This window comes from Hordeum vulgare, chromosome 6H (genome assembly GCF_904849725.1).
Source record: "Hordeum vulgare subsp. vulgare chromosome 6H, MorexV3_pseudomolecules_assembly, whole genome shotgun sequence".
Taxonomy (NCBI): Eukaryota; Viridiplantae; Streptophyta; class Magnoliopsida; order Poales; family Poaceae; genus Hordeum; species Hordeum vulgare.
This window is the reverse complement of record NC_058523.1, coordinates 337,387,102-337,407,414: the sequence shown is the minus strand read 5'-3', so window position 1 is coordinate 337,407,414 and position 20,313 is coordinate 337,387,102. Positions and strand designations below refer to the sequence as shown.

Sequence of the window (20,313 nt, the reverse complement as noted above, 5' to 3'; positions counted from 1 at the left end):
CATAAGTAATTTCCCATTTCCAGTCATGGTCACCATTTCTCCTTGGCAATAATGTAGCTTCTGGTGAGATTGGGAGAAACACCAGTCGCTCAGATCACCTCTTTGATTCTTTGGTAAGCTGGTATTAGTGTGCTACATTATTTTCTTATGGTGTATTCGTATTTGCAAATTCTGTTTTCCCGCTTATGAACATATTCGTCTTGAGTTTTCCTGCTCTTATTGGACGAAGAAGCATATCCTCACTGTATGTTCTTGGGGCCTGTGTATTTTAGCTTATATGCCTTTACAAGTTTTCTTTTACTTTGTTCTTTTCCCCTAGCCACTTGATTACTTGAGTTCCTTGAAGACTACTTTTTGCTGTTGTATTATATGTTGGTAAATATTTCAAGTGGGAATTACGGACTATCTTTTGGATGTTAAAGACTATTTTGCAATACTTATTATTGTAATATTTGGCTTCCTCATTTTTCTGTGTCATGAAGTATCTGATTCAGTTTGACCCTTCTTTAGAGATTTTCTTTGTTGACCGAGGCCATGGTTGAAGCATCGAATGCCACAGGTGCTCATAATGGGCTTAAGGTAAATCCCTGATAGTTTCTAACTACAGAGAATGTTGAAAAAGTCCACTTCTCAAACTTAAACTCCCACAAGTGTCCACTTTTAAGTCACAAACTCAACTGTCCGAGTTGCGACTTGAACTATCCCGTCCATTTTTCAATCTCAGGTGGTTTCAGTTGACGCAGATGCTACATGTACGCACATCAGTACCATGTCACTACCATGTCATTTAACAGATCAGTTCAAGTTGAATGGATCGATGAGTCTAGGTTAAACCACCGAAAGAGGCTTACCCGTGACCCACTTATCCTCCCAGAATCTAGATTTGCCATTCCCCACGCTAAATGATCCAAACTGAACAAATTATCCTTAACTTTCATGAGGCCCTTCCAAAAGTGAAAGTCCGTTGGTTTAGCTTTAATCGCCATGAATGATTTTTGCCCTACTTCATAGGAGCGACCGCTAAATTCCATCCTTGCTTAGCAGCTTAAACAACCATTTACTCATAAGTACATATTTTATGAATCCTTAGGCCACCCTGGTCTTTAAGGGTACATAAAAATTCCCATCGTGCTAAACCATCCTTTCTCTTGTACTGATCTAACTGCCAAAAGAATCAAGAAGAATAATAATCTAGTCTCTTCAGACCCCCCCTGGGGATCTCCAAAAAGACATCATAAAGATGGGGAGACCACTCATCACAGAATTAATTTGTCAAGACCGGCCGTCCACAATTGGAAAGATTCTTGGTTGCCAACTACTAAGACGCTTCTGATTCGATTGCCTTCCAGTCTCGGTTTCGAAGTTTTTGCTTTCCTTTTGAGAGTGCCTGTTGGCTGTTGTGAAGTTTACAGTAATTTATCGGAATACCAAGGTAATTAAATGGGAATGGACGCAGCCTACCACCAAAAACTTGTGTATACTCTAGTTCATGCTCCTTAGCCTTTTCAAAATTGTATAATTCTCTTTTGTTGACGTTATAGCTTCTCAAACACAGTTAGGATAAGCTTCATATTGCCGGCTTTAGCCAACTCATCGACATATTGTAGAATAGACAACCTGTCATCTACTAGGTGAGGAATGAAGCCACTAATCTGCCCATCCTCCGTAGCTCTATTAATAATAATTGCCAACACGTTCGCCAGTCGGCATAATGTTACAGAGAATGGGCGAAAGAGGATCCCCTTGTCTAAATCCTTTCCTGGATTGAAAGCGTGCTTCTGGAGAAAAATCCTGCTTTGTTGTCTCCAAAATGGCAACAGAAAAGGTTGTGTTCTTTAACTAAGTCTGAAACGTGACTATGTTTAGCCAGGTTCCCAAAACTCTTGCTATTCTAAAAAATGCCACTCATTTCTTAATATTCTTTCATTTTGAGAATCGCCAAGGTAAATGATACCTAATAAAGATAACCTGAGGGTGTACCTTAAATTAGGAAGGATCACACAATGAGTTTTTCTGTTCTAGTATCGCATTCCTTGGCAGTACTATAGAAACTTTGCATCTATAATATACATTTCTTTGTTTTGAGATTTGAAACTTGTTGTGTTCTGTAATTTAGCATATAGAGAACATGGTGCTGTTCCAATATCTCGTTTGCACACTTGAGGCTGATTTTGTACCTCGTCATATTGCATATAAAGGTAAAAGTACCTGTGAACTTAACTGTTTAGCATTCCTGTGTATAAGAGAAGATATTCTCAAACATTCTTATGATTTTGTTGCAGAGTCATTAGACTGGGTGATTATCAGGGAATCTGTTTTAAATGTGCTTCTGGTACGACCTACCTACGTCTGTACTTTATACAAAGTAGCTTAGCTTTCTGGGCTAAAATTTTCTTTGGTGTTTCTTTGCCTCGTCATATTTTGTTGAAGTTAAGGTTTTACCATTGACATGGTCACAATTACGTGAAAGTATTGCAATGTCTGCGTTATTTTATGACATTTTTGTAATCCCTAATATTCATTAACAGGGATCGCGAAAACTGGTATTCAAAATGTTTGTCAAGAACTGCATATCCCTTCTGAACCAACACCAGCGGGAAGTCGAAGATGACGTATCTTATAAATCAGCATCTGATTTAGATTCTTCCTTAACCTTTTCATCGCTTGAGTTTGAAAGAGAGGCGCTCACATCTGTGAAAAAACTTTTCATTATGGTGAGCTATATCATAGTGTTTTTTATCATACACAGATTGTGTGAAGTGCAGATGCTAACTTTTTTTTTTAGGTTATAAACCTTGACTTGATTAGGAAAGAAGCAGATAAATTGGGCCTGACTTCAAGAGCTGATGGTCTCAGGTTTGGTTCTGAGTTTCATTTGCTTAAGAATGTTACCATTGTACCTGACATTTCATTTCCTTCTCTGTAGGAATCCTATCCTGGAAGTTATTCTAGAGGAGCTAACTTATAACCAAATCTACTTATCCCCATTTCTTTTGGTAACTGCATACCACTGCATCCTTCTGGCCTCTTACTCATTTGTCATGTATATCTTAATGTTATCATAATGTTGAACTTGTACGAGAAACTGAATTGGTGGCTCATTTAAAGCTTGTTGCAAACCCACTCATAAGTTCCTAGTAAAGCTTGTCTGAATGCTTACCAATTTTCACTTTATTACTTGTAGTTCGCCTGATGCCAGCTAAAGATAGCAAATAAAGACCATATACTAAATTCGAATAGCTGACTTGACTTGAAATCTAATACTCTGCTGTTCTGCTAATTTATCAATCAGTAATCTGCACATGTGCTGGATTTTTCCCAGGAAAAGGAAATGTGCACAGCCCTTAAGCATTTGCGAAATACATTGCTGAGATAGAAGAACTAGATAATGCCCCGACACGTTGCTGTGGGAAACTTGCTAAAAGAATGCATGAAAGTTGCTACAAAAAAATCTATAACTAATGGAAAGGAAATGTAATCTTAAAAAAAATGTATAAAAAGAGGGGAAAATGGTTGCAGTTAAAAGATTGTCATTTCTAACAAACATGTGAATGTTAACTACATGGGTATGGTATATGCGACCAACACATACATAGGCAATACGAAATCTAATGCAAAAAATAACTTATGAGTAACATGCATGAATTGATGATGTGATGCTTGCATGCATAGACTAATGCAAAAAAACAATGTAATTTATGACTTGCATGCATAACTTGTTAAGTGGCATAGCTGCATGTCTAGGAAAAATAGCTAGTGGGTTAATCTTAAAAATTAAAAAAATAAAACATGTATAAAAAGAGGAAAAAATGATTGCAGTTAAAAAATTGTCATTTCTAACAAACATGTGAATGTTATCTACATAGGTATGGTGCAAGCGACCAACACATATATAGGCAATACGAAATCTAATGCAAAAAATAACTTATGAGTAACATGTATGAATTGATGATGTGATGCTTGCATGCATAGACTAATGCAAAAAAACAATGTAATTTATGACTTGCATGCATAACTTGTTAAGTGGCATAGCTGCATGTCTAGGAAAAAATAGCTAGTGGGTGGTAGCTATTTAGAAATAGAAGATAAGATGTCTCCGTAGCTTATAGTAACTGCACGGTCAAGCATAATGCCAGTTAAATTAGCTTTCGTTGTTACACATATAGAATTAATTTTCCTATTCCCTGTGTGATGTCCCTGTTGTATAGGGGGATTCCTGTTATTTTCTCCGAGACCATGCAGGAGAGCTGCATGTATCAGTAATAAGATAAAAGGAGGTCTACAATGCCATTTGAAAGGTATGACCCAAAGAAAAGACACAACCCAGAAAAAGGGAAACACACAGCGACCTAGGCAACCTGAAACACAATCGTCCTCAACAGGCCACCCCAAGAAACCCTAGTAAACCTAGACATAATGCAAAGTAAGAATTACAAGTACAACCTGTAAGGGATGGGAAGTGTTAGGAAAGCAACTTGTATTCCGATGAGACCATAGGCCGATATATATATATATATATATATATATATATATATATATATACTCCCTTCGTCCCAAAATAAGTGTCTTGAGCTTAGTATAACTTTGTACTAGAGCTAGTACAAAGTTAAGACAGTTATTTTGGGACGGAGGGAGTATATATATATATATATGTACAGGTGGTGGACTATATGCAGGAAACACCTTATATATTGGGATAAATACAAAAGGGTACATGGCTATATTATATATATTCTAACACCCCCCCTCAAACTCATGGTGGATGAACAACACTGAGTTTGGAGAGATAGAAGCCATGCCGCGCTTTAGTCTGGGCCTTCGTCAGAAAATCCGCCAACTGTAACTCGGAAGGCACATATTGAAGAGCAATAACCTGATCCTGCACACCAGCGCGCACATAGAAAGCATTAACACCAATATGCTTGGTGAGCTCATGCTTCACAGGATCACGCGCAATGCTAATAGCACCTGTACTGTCAGATAAGAGCAGAGTCGGTGTAGTGATAGAAACACCAAAATCCTGAAGTAACCACCGTAACCAAGTCACCTCTGCCGTTAAAAGAGCCATCGCTTGCAACTCAGCCTCTGCACTCGAACGGGAAACTGCAATTTGTTTCTTCGTCTTCCAGGCAATGAGAGAACCACCAAGAAAAACACAGTAAGCAAAAAGTGAACGGCGATCTGAAGGATCACTAGCCCACGTAGCATCCAAATAGGCCTGAAGCTGTAAAGAACTGGAGCGTGGAAAGAAGAGACGGTGAGAGATCGTGCCCCGAAGATATCGGAGAACACAAAGGAGATGACTATAGTGAACCGATGTGGGAGCGGAGACGAACTGACTCACTATGTGAATTTGGTAACTGAATCTGCTTGTCAAGACGACAACCCTGACACTCTAACGAGACATCTCCTGAGACAGACCCCAGAAGACCTTGACGAACTAAAGACGACAAACGAGAACCACACAGATGACCAAGTCGATGATGCCACTGCTGGAAGGAACCAGTAGCGGAGGCGACTGAAGCGGAGGAACTGGCGATAGTGGTGGCAGCGGAAGGAACATGAAGCCAGTCCAACTCCCAAAGACCCTTAGAATCATGACGGCGAGGGCCAGCCCCAACCAGAGTGTGCGTGCGACGGTCTTGGACAGAACAAGAGTCAACGTCAAGAATGAAGCGACAACCAGAATCAGTAAGTTGACCAGCAGAAAACAGATTCATGGTAAGTCGAGGAACATGAGCAACATCAGGAACAGAATAAGGAGTGGGAAGATTGCCTCTACTAACGACAGAAAGACGAGTACCATCGGCAGTGAGGACATGAACAGGAGAATCAAGCGATCGAAGAGATGACAGAGTGGAAGAATGAGAAGACATATGAAAAGAAGCTCCAGGGTCCAGAACCCATGGGGATGTACCTGATTGTGTAGAGGGTGGTTGCTCAGTGCGGGAAGCATCAGTCAGAGAACCAGCAGTACCCGTCGAGGAAGAACCTGAAGCCGTGAGCAGACGCTTAAGTCTCAAAATATCCTGCTCAGTCAAAGCGATGGCTGAAGCTGTCGAGGTAGATGACGAAGTCCCTGAAGAGGATGATCGCACCTTGCGCAGATGTTTCCTCTTCGTGTAGCACTGGGACTCAATATGACCATCATTGTTGCAGTAGCCACAATGTGGACGGGGGCGACCTGAGCCTCCAGAAGGAGTGGGCAAGAGCGGTAGAGCACTCGAGCGAGAATGGGTCGGTGCAACAGGTGGCGTAGAAGGAGCCCGAGCAGCGAGCACAGAGGGAACCTCCAGCAAACCAACACCACGTAAGCGAGTCTCCTCAGCATGAATCTCAGAAAGCGCCTCCATGAGAGAAATACGGCCACGAGCAAACTAATGAGCACGACGGGGCTCAAACTCCTTACGGAGCCGAGACAGGAACTCGTAGACGCGATGAAACTCCAAATTGGCCTGGACAGCCTGGCAACAGGGGCAAGTACGACAACCAGCACTGCGGAGAGAATCAAGCTGGCGCCAGATAGCAGAACTTTGTGCATAGAAGTCATCAACAGTAGAGTCACCCTGCTGAAGAGCATGCTCCTGACGGACCACAGAGAGGTATAAGGCATCACCAGAGGGCTCATAGCGTTGACGAAGACGGGTCCACATCTCAAATACAGTAGGAAGACCTAGAAACTCAGAAGCAAACTGAGGCAGAACACTAGCAGTGAGAACAACTGCAACACGAGCATCATCATCAAGCCACTAGGTGTAAACAGACAGAGCACCATGATATGTCTGAAGAGCTTCCTCATAAGCCAAAACCTTCTGATCATAAGCACGATCAACAGCCTCATCAGCAAGCTTAGCCGCATCCTTGACGGTCTGATTAGCATCCGCAGGAAGAACCGGTGGAGTCGGCGGAGTAGGGGCCACCAGAGGAAACGGACGTGGTGGACAACATACCTCGCCAGAAAGAACACCCCAGAGACGGATGCCACGCATGTGAATGCGCATGAAGCCAGTGAATCGGTGTAGTTAGTACCATCGAAGATCACCGGACAGCAAGGGACATCAACATAGCCCGATGTAGTAGACTTTTTTTTTTTGGAGGTCAATGACCAGGGAAAACCAGATCCGATCGGGAGTGCTCAAACCAGGCGTAGTACGGAGCGCGATCTGGAGAACAACCGGGGGAGAACCCCGATCTGATCTGGAGGAGCAGTGGTATGATCCGGGGATCCGATCTGGAGGAGCAGTGGTAGGATCCGGCGGCCGGAGTGGAGGGCGGCCGGAGTAGAGCAGCGCGACAACGGCGGCGGCAGAGGACCTGCGAGAGATGGTGATCCGCGACGGAGGACATGAGCGGACGTGAGCCGCGAGATCTGGGAGAACCAGCATAAGACGAGGGCCAGACGGGAGCGGATCCAGCGGGAATCAGCAGTGATCGAGGTGGGAGCGAGTCCAGCGGAAGTCAGCTGCGGCCGACGGGAGCGGACGTGATCTGACGAGATGCGAACGGAACTCCACCAGAGAACGACGGGGGCAGACGAGATGCCGATTGGATCGGGAAGAGCACGAGTTGCGCGTGCAAAAAAAAGAACCTAGGCTCTAATACCATGTTAGAAAAGCAACTTGTATTCCCATGAGGCCATAGGCCGATATATATACATGTACAGGTGGTGGACGATAAATACAAAAGGGTACATGGCTATATTATATATACTCTAACAGGAAGCAGTCATCCACCATGGGAGTTTGCAGCAACAGCCAAAGCACCGCACATCCGGCTATGACCACGGCAACTCTTGTACAAGCATCACGGAGGCAGCAGCAACTAGCCCCTAGTGACGACCGACCTCCACTTGCATGAGCATTAGGTTGACCAGGGGCAAATGAACCTGGTGTGAAGAATGGCCAATGCAGCCACTCCAACCACGACGCCTCCAAGGACCGTCACCAGCCTGTCCAGCCCGTCAAGACTACCGATGACTAGCCATGGAACCGAACGGATAGAAAAAGAGAGCCGGCAGTGGCGAGGGTTTGGTGAGGTGGGAGAACGGCCATTGGTTTGGGAAGAGGTTGAGGCTGTGAGGGTTTGCTTCATGGGATTACAAGTTACCCTAACATTGGTCGTGTTATTTATGAGAGCCCCCCTTTTAAATTCCACTGAATCTATACAAATCAGCTAAAGGTGACTGACTAGATTTAAGGTCTCAGTAGAGATCTGGTATGCATATTACTGACTACCTTGATTGCTTTGCTTCATGATTAGTACTCAAACTTGCACAAGAATGTCTTAGTAATACCCATGATTGTACTTTCCAAATTCCTAACTTTTGCTCCTTGTAAAGCAATCAAACCAAGACCTATGATGGTTAAGCAGCTACTATGTTAGTGTTTTGGGTCTTCATGTGGTTTTGCAGGTAAAAGGGTGTTCTGGGCCAGCTGTACGGTGGAAACTGAAACTTGTATTTTTTGTTTGGGGCCATTTTTATGGAATAGCTGTGCTGTAGCTGGCTATACACTAATAGAAACAGCACCACTATTGGGTGCAATAGCTGCCATAGCTTTATTAGCGGAACTCCATGCTTAGCTGTGATAGATATCTATTTAGAAAATTACTTGGCAACTAAACTGTTTGCCAATGATTAGGCACATGGTGTAGTTTACCAGCTTCTTTTTTTGGTGAAGTGCGAACTTTGGAGTTTGGACCATCGCTGATGGGTTACCTCAAGTGTTTAATAACTGTTTGGACACAAGTTAGATATCTGGTGCCATTTAGATAAGATACTTGCACCTTGAACTCTTATCCGATGAATGCTATATGATTTTTTTATTTGGAAATGAAAACAAAGGGATCAAAGCTATTTAGATATCAGAACCTGTACGTAGAATTTTGTTTCTGTTTGCTGCTCATTTTCTTGGTACTCATTGATATTAATGATTTTGTTTATCAACCGCAACAGGCCTTCACGGAGTGGAAGTGGAAATTGCAGATTATCCTGCAGTACTTCTCAAGATATCAAGTTAAGGTATGCTAAATTTGCTTTATAATCACCTGATTCCTAGCATGCAAATGCCTTCTGTGCAACTAAAGAAATGCCCCTTTGGAGACAGTGATTGGTGTTTCAGTATACAGCAAAAGTCTGACAATTGTGGTATCAACTGTTGCTCTCCAGCTGATACAAATTTTCTTGCCTCTTAGATAGGCTCTCCTAAATGTTCCACCCCCATCATGTCTTCATTGGCATTATCTGGACTGGTTTGCTTTATTAATTACATAGGCCTTGAATATGTACCTATAGTTTCAAACTGAGTTCTGAAATAAATAGAACATCATTTAAGAATTTCTACAAGTTTAATCTGACTGACAGAATCACCTTGAATTCGGCCACAACGAGAATGAATTCCAATGCTGAAACAACAATATTGGCTCTCACAGCTTAGGCTATCATTTGCAGGCTTATTGCAGCACTTAGATCATCTCAAACACACTTGATTTTAAAATGACATCACAATAGCAAACTTTATGCTAAATAGACATCACAAGAGCAAACTTAGTGGTAACTAACATTCTTGAGGAATATTCCATTGTAAGTTTGATTTAAAATGACACAAAGCACCTCTCTTCCCTGCCTCCTGTTAGGAAATATGCAACTTGTATTTCCAGGAGGCCATAGGCCAATATATATACATGTACATGTGTGTAATATGTAGAAAACCCCTTATACAATAGGGTAAATACGGAAGGTTACATGGCTACATATATAGTACTCTAAAACCCCCCTCAAACTCATGGTGGATTAACAACACTGAGTTTGGAGAGATAGAAGCCATGCTGTGCTCTAGTCTGGGCATTCGTCAGAAAATCCGCCAACTGTAACTCGGAAGACACATACTGAAGAGCAATAACCTGATCCTGCACACCAGTGCGCACATTGAAAGCATCAACACCAATATGCTTAGTGAGCTCATGCTTCACAGGATCGCGCGCAATGCTAATAGCACCTGTACTGTTAGATAAGAGCAGAGTAGGTGTAGTGACAGAAACACCAAAATCCTGAAGTAACCATCGTAACCAAGTCACCTCTGTCGTCAAAAGAGAAATAGCTCGCAACTCAGCCTCTGCAATCGAATGGGAAACTGTGGTCTGTTTCTTCGTCTTCCAGGCAATGAGAGAACCATCAAGAAAAACAAAGTAAGCAGAAAGTGAACAGCGATCTGAAGGATCACTAGCCCACGTAGCATCCGAATAGGCCTGAAGCTGTAAAGAACTGGAGCGAGGAAAGAATAGACGGTGAGAGATCGTGCCCCGAAGATATCAGAGAACACGAAGGAGGTGACTATAGTGAACCGAGGTGGGAGCGGAGACAAACTGACTCAGAATATGAACCGGATAAGAGATATCCGGACGAGTGACAGCTAGATAGACAAGACTGCCAACAAGATGACGATAACACGTCGGATCAGGCAGGGGGTCACCATCAGTATCACAGAGGTGAACATTGAGCTCCATGGGAGTCTCAACAATGCGCTTGTCAGTAAGAGCAGCACGAGCAAGAAGATCCTGGATATACTTTTCCTGGGATATAAAAAAGCCATCAGAGGTAGAAGAGACTTCAATCCCAAGAAAGTAGCGAAGAGGTCCAAGATCGGACATAAGAAACTGCTCACTAAGACGAGCCTTTACAAAGGCAATATAATCGGGGTCATCACCAGTGATGATCATGTCATCAACATAGAGAAGAAGAAGAGTCCGACCACGAGGAGAAAGGTGGACAAACAACGCCGGATCATGAGCACTTGCTGAAAAACCAGCGGCAGTCACCACAGAGGCAAAACGCTCAAACCAGGCGCGGGGGGCTTGCTTAAGGCCATAGAGAGAGCGACGAAGACGACATACCATGCCATCAGGAGCAGAATACCCAGGTGGTGGCTGCATGTACACCTCCTCACGCAGCTCACCATTAAGAAAGGCATTCTTAACATCAAGATGAGAGACAGACCAGTGGCGTGCAGAGGCCACGACAAGAAGTGTTCCTCTGAAAGCCACGAGCCACAAGATGAGCTTTGTAAAGCCACGAGCCACAAGAAGAAGAGCCCGACCACGAGGAGAATAGTGGTCATATGGGCCACAGGAGCAAAAGTCTCGTCGTAATCATGACCATGTTCCTCTGAAAGCCACGAGCCACAAGACGAGCTTTGTAACGCTCAAGAGAACCATCGGAGCGAGTCTTAACCTTGTAGACCCACTTACAAGTGATGGGACGGACACAGGGAGGAAGAGAAACAAGATCTCATGTACCAGTGCGTTCAAGAGCAGTAATCTCCTCTGCCATCGCAAATTGCCATTCAGGATGAACAACAACCTGACGATAAGAAGTTGGCTCAAGAACAGCAGCACCAACGGTGGGAAATCCAAGGCGATCAACAGGCGGACGAGGACGAGGGCGCAAGCCATAGGTAGGCTGAGGCGAGGAGGACGACACATCCGCAGAGGCATCCACATTACGTGAACGACGAGTGAAATATTGTGGAAAAGATGGAAGAATACAAGGAGGAATCGCTGAGGTAGAATCGGGGGGTGGAGACGAAGAAGTCACCGGAGATGAAGGTGCAGAATCCGGTGACATGCTAGGTCAGGAAACCGTGGGAGATGGTGGCGGCAAATCGGTAAGAGGTGGAGAAGTAGAGGTAGCAGAACGAATAGACAAAGGCTCGTTGGGGGTGATAGGTGTGTCAGGAAAAGTGAGGAAAGAGATATCCTCCACTGAAAAGGTTGAGGAAGATGGACGCGGGTAGAAGGGACGAGACTCATCAAAAGTCACAATACCGAGAAATACGCACCCGACGACCGATAGGATCCCAACAACGATAGCCCTTATGCTCATCACTATAGCTTAAGAAGACACACTCAACAGACTGAGTGGTCAGTTTGGTGCGTTCGCGAGGGGCAAGAAGAACATAACAAACACAACCAAACAAACGAAGCCCGAGTAATCGGGAGAACGATCGAAGAGACGTTCGAAAGGAACGTCACCCTGCAAGGCAGCGGATGGCTGAAGGTTGATGAGATAGGTGGAAGTGGAGACAACCTCATCCCAAAAGTGAGGAAGAGAGGCGGCGATCATCATCGCACGAGCCGTCTCAAGAAGGTGACGATGCTTGCGCTCAGCCACGCCTCTGAGCATGAGCACCAGGACAAGAGAACCGAGCAAGAGTACCCTGCTCAGCAAGAAATCCACGCAACATCTTGGAGATATACTCTCCAGTAGAGTTAGCACGGAATACACGAATAGGCGTGGAGAACTGAGTGTGAACCATGGCAGCAAAATGCTTATAGATAGATAAAACCTCACTACAAGCGGTCATGAAATAAATCCACGTGTGTCGAGAAAAATCATCTATAAAGATGATATAGTAGCGATGGCCTCCCTTGGAAGCAAAGGGAGCTGGACCCAGACATCAGAGTGAATAAGGTCAAAAGGACGCTGAGACACAGTCTCGCTATGAGGATAAGGTAATTGAACCTGTTTACCAAGCCGGCAACCCTGATAGTCTAAAGACACACCATCGGAGGGATCCAAGAAGACCACGTCAAACTAAGGATGAGAGACGAGAGCCACATAAGTGACCAAGGCGATGATGCCACTGCTGAAAAGAGCTGGTAGACAAGGCAACCGAGGTGGAGAGACTGGCTGCAGTGGCAGCGGATGGAAGGTGAAGCCAGTCAAGCTCCCAGAGACCCTGAGAGTCACGGCGCCGGGGGCTAGCACCAAGAAGAGCACCAGTGTGACGGTCCAGAACAGAACATGAGTCAAAGTCGAGAATGACCCTGCAACCAGAGTCAACAGTCTGACCACCAGAAATGAGTTGCATGGTAAGTCGAGAAACATGAGCAACATCGGGAACATGAAAGGATGAAGTGTTAAGAGTGCCTCGACCAGTAACCGGGAGAGAAGTACCATCAGCAGTAAGAACACGAATAGGGAGAGAAGTACCATCAGCAGTAAGAACACGAATAGGAGAGTCTAGAAGTCGAGTAGAGGACAGAGTTGATGAATCACGAGTCATATGAAAAGATGCTCCAGTATCAAGAATCCATGGAGATGTACCTGCTTGTGTAGAAGGTGGTCTCACAATGCCAGAAGAGTCCGTAGCAGAACCAACAGAACCTGTCAAGGAAGAACCAGAAGCTGGAGCTATCAGACATCAAAATCGCACAATCTCCTGCTCAGTCAGAGGCGCACCTGAAGATGTCGATGTAGATGCACCCGACAACCGAGAGTCGGAGGCAATCAGCAGAGCGCGAAGTCGTGCAATCTCCTCCTCGATGAAGTACACAGGTGAAGTAGACGACGTAGTGGCACCGGGAGAGAAGTGGCCACCTCCACCGGTGGAAGCCGTGAAGTGTGGCGATGTAGCATGACCAGTATCATCTACAAAGGCCGGTGGTGAAGACGAGGCCGTATGCAGACAAGCACCAAGCGCCAAGGGAAGACGCGTGTGCGAAGCACGGTCGATGGAGTCATATGCACCAGCATAACCAATGAAAGTCGCGAGAGGTGTCGGGGAAGAGCGATATACACCGGCGAAAGTCGCGAGAGGGGTCGGTGTATAGCGACAATCATCATATGTGGAGCTCGCAGGAGGAGTAGAGCTACATGCACAACTTGTGGTAGACGCCGAAGGGAACGACAGTAAGGTCGAACGAGCATCAAGCATCGAGGAACGGCCTAGATGCGAGATGGAAGTAGTAAAGAAAGCACTGTCAGGAGTCACCGGGCAGCAAGGGACATGCAAACCCGACGAAAAGATCTCTTCTCTCTCTCTCTCTCTTTAGGACGTGCACCCAACAGCCTTATCCAGAATCAGAAGCGGACAGGGCGCTCTCGATCCAGAGAAGCGAGCGATGATAGAGGAGCGAGACCACAACAGCAGTGGCGGGATCCGGCGAGTGGCGGCGAGATCAGCAGCGGGTGGGGAGCGTGGCAGACCAGCACAGGCGGCGGCGAGCTCCAGCGAGGGCGGCGGCCGGCTGTTGCGGAAATCGACGGCATGACGGGACAACTTGAGCGGAAGATGACGGGGCAGGGCGATCCGATCCAGGCTTGAGCGATGACAGCCGTGCTAGTGCTCGATCGAGGACCAGAGAAGAGCTCGATCCAGAGGGCGGTTGCGAGCGGGACCTGGAGAGCACGACCGACGGCTTTGAGCGGGACCTCCGGAGCGGGGCAACGTCGTCGATCTACACGATCAGGGAGGAGAGGAGCGGTGGGTTGACCAGCTGCTAGGATGGGTAGAAGAAAAAAGCAGAGGCGGCCAGCGACGGATCAATCGCACGAGTTGCGGCGTGTAAAAAATTGACCTAGCTCTAATACCATGTTAGGAAATATGCAACTTGTATTTCGAGGTGGCCTACTAATATGCCAAAAACCCCTTATACAATAGGATAAATACGGAAGGTTACATGGCTACATATATAGTACTCTAACACCTCCATCTCTTATCAACCAGTGACGTCCATTACCCAGTTCCCTAGGCTGTATGCAACTATGCATGTTTAGCTCCACCCTCAACCATGCATATGGTACAGTACCATTTTACAAATCTTCTGATCTTTTCTATGTTATTTGAAAGTCTAGCATGATTGAATTATTTGTCCTCCAGACAAGAATCTTAGGAGTGTTACTGACCTGTACTAACAATTGTTTTTGGACACGTTGATAGAAGCTACAAGAACTACAGTCTAGATGTCAATTAGAAAAGGATGTCAAGTAGTACTGTTTGGTCTTTGTAGGCAACTTTTCCCACCAACTACACACATAGAATTCTTATTTGTAGTAGCATTTTTGAGAGATAGATATCAAAATGCCAACTAATAGGTGCAGATGTATGTCACAAACTAACGTAATATTTATGAACTCACTTTTCTGTGTGCATAGAATTAAAATGACCAGAGATAATTATTAGATGTTAATATTGACATGCTAATTGGTGGATTGTCCTTGTTATCTCTTCTACCTGAGAGCTTTCATGTAAGTTCAGTGATTGAAGCAAAATCATGGATGCTATTGCCGCCTTTTTTGTTGTTCATAGCCTGCAGTCCGTACTCGGAGGTCAGATAATTCTCAACAAGATTTGACAGTGGAAAGTGCTCTGAGTATGTTTTCAACAGAAGCAAGCGCAAAGGCCATGGTTAAGATGATGTGTCCAGAAGTTGCTCAGCTTCTCTTAGCACATGCATACCAGGTTAGGGCATTAATTGCTTGCTCCTTATTTTCTATAAAAAAATCTCTTGTCTAGATTTTGGACAGAGGCGACTACATATTTGATTTGACCCAGAAAAGTATGATTTGACCCGAGAAACAGTGATATGGAATAATATAGACGCATACACATCTCCAGAATATAGTTTCTAAGGCGATACTCCTTGGTAGATAGGCAGTAAGCGTATGTGTCTTCAACTCTAGCTTTTTTGTGCTAATGCTTTCAGAAAAATGTATGGCCATCTTTGCACTGTACTGTATATTGCCTGATTATTTGTCAGTCAGGTTGAGAGCATAAATGCATCATTCATCCATCAGCCCATCCATTGATCCAGTATGATTGCTTAGATCCAGCCGGGTATACCTTGCAGTTAGCTTGATACTATCTAGATCACATTCTTTTTCTCTTTGTTTAATTGAAGAGCATAATACTATTGTTATTAAGAAACTTGAACAGGCGGCATTGTAGATCTGTCTTCCATGTTCCCATCCTGATGTTTTTCTGATATTCTTCCATTTACAGCATTTACTTCTTGGTTATAATTTTGACAATTATAAAAGCTTTCAGGTCTGCCTATCCCTTGATGGTGATTCTAGCAAAGCTATTGATGCAGCAAAAATGATGGGAGCGTCTCTTCTCGAGATATCTTGCAAGTTTGTGTCCGCTTTCCAGAATCTGAGAAAAATCAACACGTGAGTATTCTGAGCTGTCAGGACTCAGGAGATGAATGTCTGATGGTACTGTCGCTGCATGTCAGGCAGCCGTATCAGACTATCAGGCTGGTCGTAATGGGAATACCATAGCTATTATCGTGCATGCCAACTAAGCAATTTTGATGAGATGACATAGAATTAAATGAAGAAAGAGAGGGTTGAGTATCATATCATGATACCGTATCATATTAAATGTTGTGCTACTATGTGTCATGCATGACAATAAATGACATATCATATGATACTAACATATGATACTATGCATTACGGGTATAGTATCATACACTAGTATCATATGCATGATACTAGTATATGATACTCCCCATTACAACAAGCCTCAGTACGGATCTGCCAACAAATTCACTAAGTTCCCTGTGCATTTAATTTCTGTATACCGTTTTGCAGGAGCATTCAGATTTCACAGTTTGAGAAAGAAGCTTTGTTCACTGCAGCAACGCTGACAAGTAAACTGCAGAACGAGTGAAGATTGGAGACTTGGAAGTATTCATTTTAGATTTTGAAGACTTGGAAGCGATGGGATCAAATGGTTTATCTTAAGAGAACGATAGTATCTGTCTCATCTATTGTACGACAAAATATGTTACCTGTGTATATATATGTTTTGGCATCTGGGTTGCTCATCTCAGGGTGGATATCAAATTCACTAGTTTACCGTTCGGCAAATGTACTAAAGGCGTGATGTAGTTGGTAACCAAGAAAATCAGCAGGGTGTATCAGAAGAGGCTTTTTTTTTGTGAAACGAAGAGGCTGAAATTTAGGGCTTAGTTGTTAGAGCAATTTTAGCAGATCCTGTATATGGTACTGCAAAACGAGGGTTCCACCTAAATTTTGGGGGAACTTAAAGGTCTCGATAGAATAGATCTGCTATAAAAATGTATTGCAAAATTTAAAACTAGTTTGCGCTACAAAGTTCAACCCAACCGGAGTTCATACATAGATTAAAACATAGATCAAACTAGAAATTTAAACCTAGGGAAGGCTAGCTCAATTGCCGGGGTAGAATGCCTCCACGACTTTGGTAAGCATGGGCGTAGGTGTGGTTCTCCTTTGTGGTGGCAAGCCTGTTGCTGGCGCCTTCTCCGGTCGCCACTGCATGCTGTGTGGCGAGTAGCTCCTGATCGGCCTATCGATACCTCTTGATGTGTCAGAAAAGCACCTCGTGGAGCTCGCTGAAGCTGGCCTAAGCTGTTGCTATGCGTCGCGTTCATGCGCCTGCTTGGAATGCCATGGCTCGACGATTGACGCGGCGACGACCCACCACGACTGCCATGCCTGCGAGCACCTTCGGCCATGGATCCGTGAGAAAGGGGAAGAAACACGCGACTAATTGCTTGCAGCAGAAAGGGCGCCTGACTGGGCCGGGCCAGTTTATTTTTATCTAAAAAAATCGGATAACTTCCTTTTTGCTTTTTTTTTATGTTTCTTTTTTTTGCTTATTTTCCCTCCTTTTTTGGCTCGTTTTTCTTTCGGTTTTCCTTTTTTCTTTTTTTTATCAAAACGAACGAACATTGAATTTCTCAATCATTTTTTGGAAACATGAATGTTTTTTAAATCAGAGAACAAATTTGAAAGCGCGAACAATTTTTTAAAGCATGAATAGTTTTTGAATCTTGAGAATGAATTTAAAACCAAGAATTTTTTTGAAAAATCCTGAACAAATTTGGGACCACGAACAATTTTTTAAAGCATAAACATTTTTTGAATTTTGAGAACAAAATTTTAAAACGGAGAACAATTTTGGAAACCCTGAATAAAGTTGGAAGCATGAACAATTTTTCAAAAGCACTAACATTTTTTGAATCTTGAGAACAAATTTCGAAAATGAGAACAATTTTGAAAAATACTGAACAAATTCATAAACATGAATAATTTTTGAAAACAAGAACATTTTGTAATCTTGAGAACAAATTTTAAAAAACAATATTTTTTTTGAAAAACATTTAAAAAATAAAGAACATTTTTAAAAAATCCAGAATAATTTTTCAAAATCCAGAACATTTTTCTGAAAAGCAATTTTTTTTTCCAAATTGAAGGGCAATTTTTGAAAATCTAGAATTTTTTGAAAATCGAAAACTGTTTTTAGAAAAGGAAAAAAGATTTTTTGAATTTGAAGAACATTTTTGAAATTCTAGAACATTTTGGAAAATCCATAACATTTTTTGAAGATCGGAAGATTTTTCTAAAGAGATATTTTTTTCCAGTTTGAAGAATAATTTTGAAAATTCCAAACAGTTTTTGAAAATCTGGAACATTTTTTGAAAATCCAGAACATTTTTCGAAATAGAAACAGAAAAAAAAATAAAAAAAATCATGTTCAGAAAACCAGCTAGAAGTTTTCCATAAACGAAAAAACCCGGCTCGGAACATGTACAAGTTTCCCAAAACTGTGGGCCTTGGAATAGTTAAATGGCGGGCCCACTTCCGAACCATGGCTGGGTGCGTGTACGAACGCCGACTATTTGACGCAGCGCGCACCAAATAGGGTTTCCCCCCTAAAACACCCCTGACCCTGTACATATAGCGTCAAGCGAACGGATTTGTAGCCCACTTGTAATTTTTATACGAGCCGATGGACTTTTAGCAAACCTGTCCGGACAGAAAAAAAAATGTGAAAAATGTAAAACCGCTGAAATTATATGGGCCAACGAGGATATGGTTGGTGTGCTAGAGTTGCTCTTAGCCCTAAGAGCAAAGCTAATCTTCTACTCACTCCGTTTCAAAATAAGTGTCTTAATCTTAGTATAACTTTATACTAGAGCTAGTACAAAGTTAAGACATTTATTTTGGGACGGAGGGAGTACCTCTACATAGCTGATCTACTATTTCTCTCCCACATGTAAGTATGTAAGTATGTCACCTTCCCACAACATGCATGAAAAAGGTCCATCAGAATATGCAACCATGCATAGGAAAAAACCCATATCAACATGCAAAAATGTATGGGCATTCTTCATTCTATTATGCTATTTATTTAATAAACATTTTAAAACTATACAATGATAATACAGAAGAAATCATATGTATTTTTCATTTTAATTTTCACATTATTTCTTCATATTCATGTTCATACAATAAATCTCATTGATATATAGTGCACAACATTCATGCGACAAAGTGCACGGTAACTTCTAGTAAATATTATAGCCAACAACTAGCTATACAAGATTGTCTATGTCATTTAGAGCGAGCGTCATTAATCACTCATATAATAGAGTTGGTTATAAATTTAACTACTAGGTTATTAGCATTTTTTGCGTTTTCTAGATTTCACTTTTCTCGCATTTACCCTTTTTATCTACATTATCCACCAGCATGTGTAGGTATTGACTTATGCATGAGAGTCCGCACCTTTCCTTTTTTCCTTGTTTCTTTCTTTCACAGAGGCAAACATGCTTATAACTCTTATTATACTTGATCTAAAGTGATTTTCACCGTTCTAACCAAGGAGAGTACTAAAAATCAATGACAAATTGATGAAGCTTTGACATGAAGTCGCATCTCTCGCTTCTGAGTTGGGGTCACATGTGAAGCAAGTAAAACACTCTAAGTGGTTATTGTCTAGAGTTCTAAAAGACCCCCCCCCCCACACACACACCCATCGAGTCCTTCGTTTGAGTTCGTAGGTGTTTTCTGTTGATCTCCTCTCTCCAATGTTGCATTCTCACATGATTTAGGGGTAGTTTGACAATGGCCTTGCTGACTGCGAGTGTTTTCTCTTGTATGTTTTTTTGTATCTAGGGAGGTGTGTGTGTGTGAATAGGCTACTAAAATAACCTAGAGTTTTTTTCCTAAGTTTTAATTGTTGACAATTTTCAGGTTAGTTAGTGGCGGCTAATACGTTCTACACGTGTAAATATACAAAGGGTAAAGTCAGCGGAAACATAAACTTGCACAAGGACTAAGCTTAGGGGAATGCAAACACAAGGAGTCCCGATGGTGTTTCCCGTGGTTCGGATAGTTGGATCTATCCTACTCCGTGTCGGTGTATGCTTCAAATCACGAAGATTCTAGTCCACTTGGATCTTGGTTGCAAGGTCCACAAATGACACCACCCACAAAGGTCCACAAAAGAGCAACCACACATCCCACCATGGCTTACAACCACAAAGGTCCAACCTGAGTCATGGTATATCTTCACGAAGTAGACGATCTCTAAGAGCATACAAACTTCTTGTTCCTTGAGATCACGACGTATCTCAAGCAAACCTAGTCGATCTAGAAGTAGTAAGATTGAGGTTGATTGGTGATGAATCCCTTTGCTCTCCTACTTTGGAAGATAAATCTTTGGATCGAGGAGTTTCAAGTGGTAAACAAGGAGGGGA

At 43.0% G+C, this 20,313-nt stretch overlaps 1 protein-coding gene across 1 annotated transcript in view; it reads left to right on the top strand.

Moving 5' to 3' along the window:
* Positions 1 to 16,755, top strand: part of LOC123401352 (negative regulator of systemic acquired resistance SNI1) — a 28,458-nt gene extending 11,703 nt beyond the window's left edge. The window contains exons 5-15 of the mRNA XM_045095137.1: positions 24 to 113; positions 511 to 579; positions 2,117 to 2,198; positions 2,283 to 2,332; positions 2,529 to 2,714; positions 2,786 to 2,856; positions 2,927 to 2,996; positions 8,954 to 9,019; positions 15,087 to 15,239; positions 15,825 to 15,949; positions 16,376 to 16,755. Of these exons, the coding sequence (XP_044951072.1) occupies positions 24 to 113; positions 511 to 579; positions 2,117 to 2,198; positions 2,283 to 2,332; positions 2,529 to 2,714; positions 2,786 to 2,856; positions 2,927 to 2,996; positions 8,954 to 9,019; positions 15,087 to 15,239; positions 15,825 to 15,949; positions 16,376 to 16,454 (1,041 nt within the window). The 3' untranslated portion in view covers positions 16,455 to 16,755. The remainder of the gene's footprint in view (positions 1 to 23; positions 114 to 510; positions 580 to 2,116; positions 2,199 to 2,282; positions 2,333 to 2,528; positions 2,715 to 2,785; positions 2,857 to 2,926; positions 2,997 to 8,953; positions 9,020 to 15,086; positions 15,240 to 15,824; positions 15,950 to 16,375) is intronic.
* The last annotated feature ends 3,558 nt before the right edge of the window (positions 16,756 to 20,313 follow it).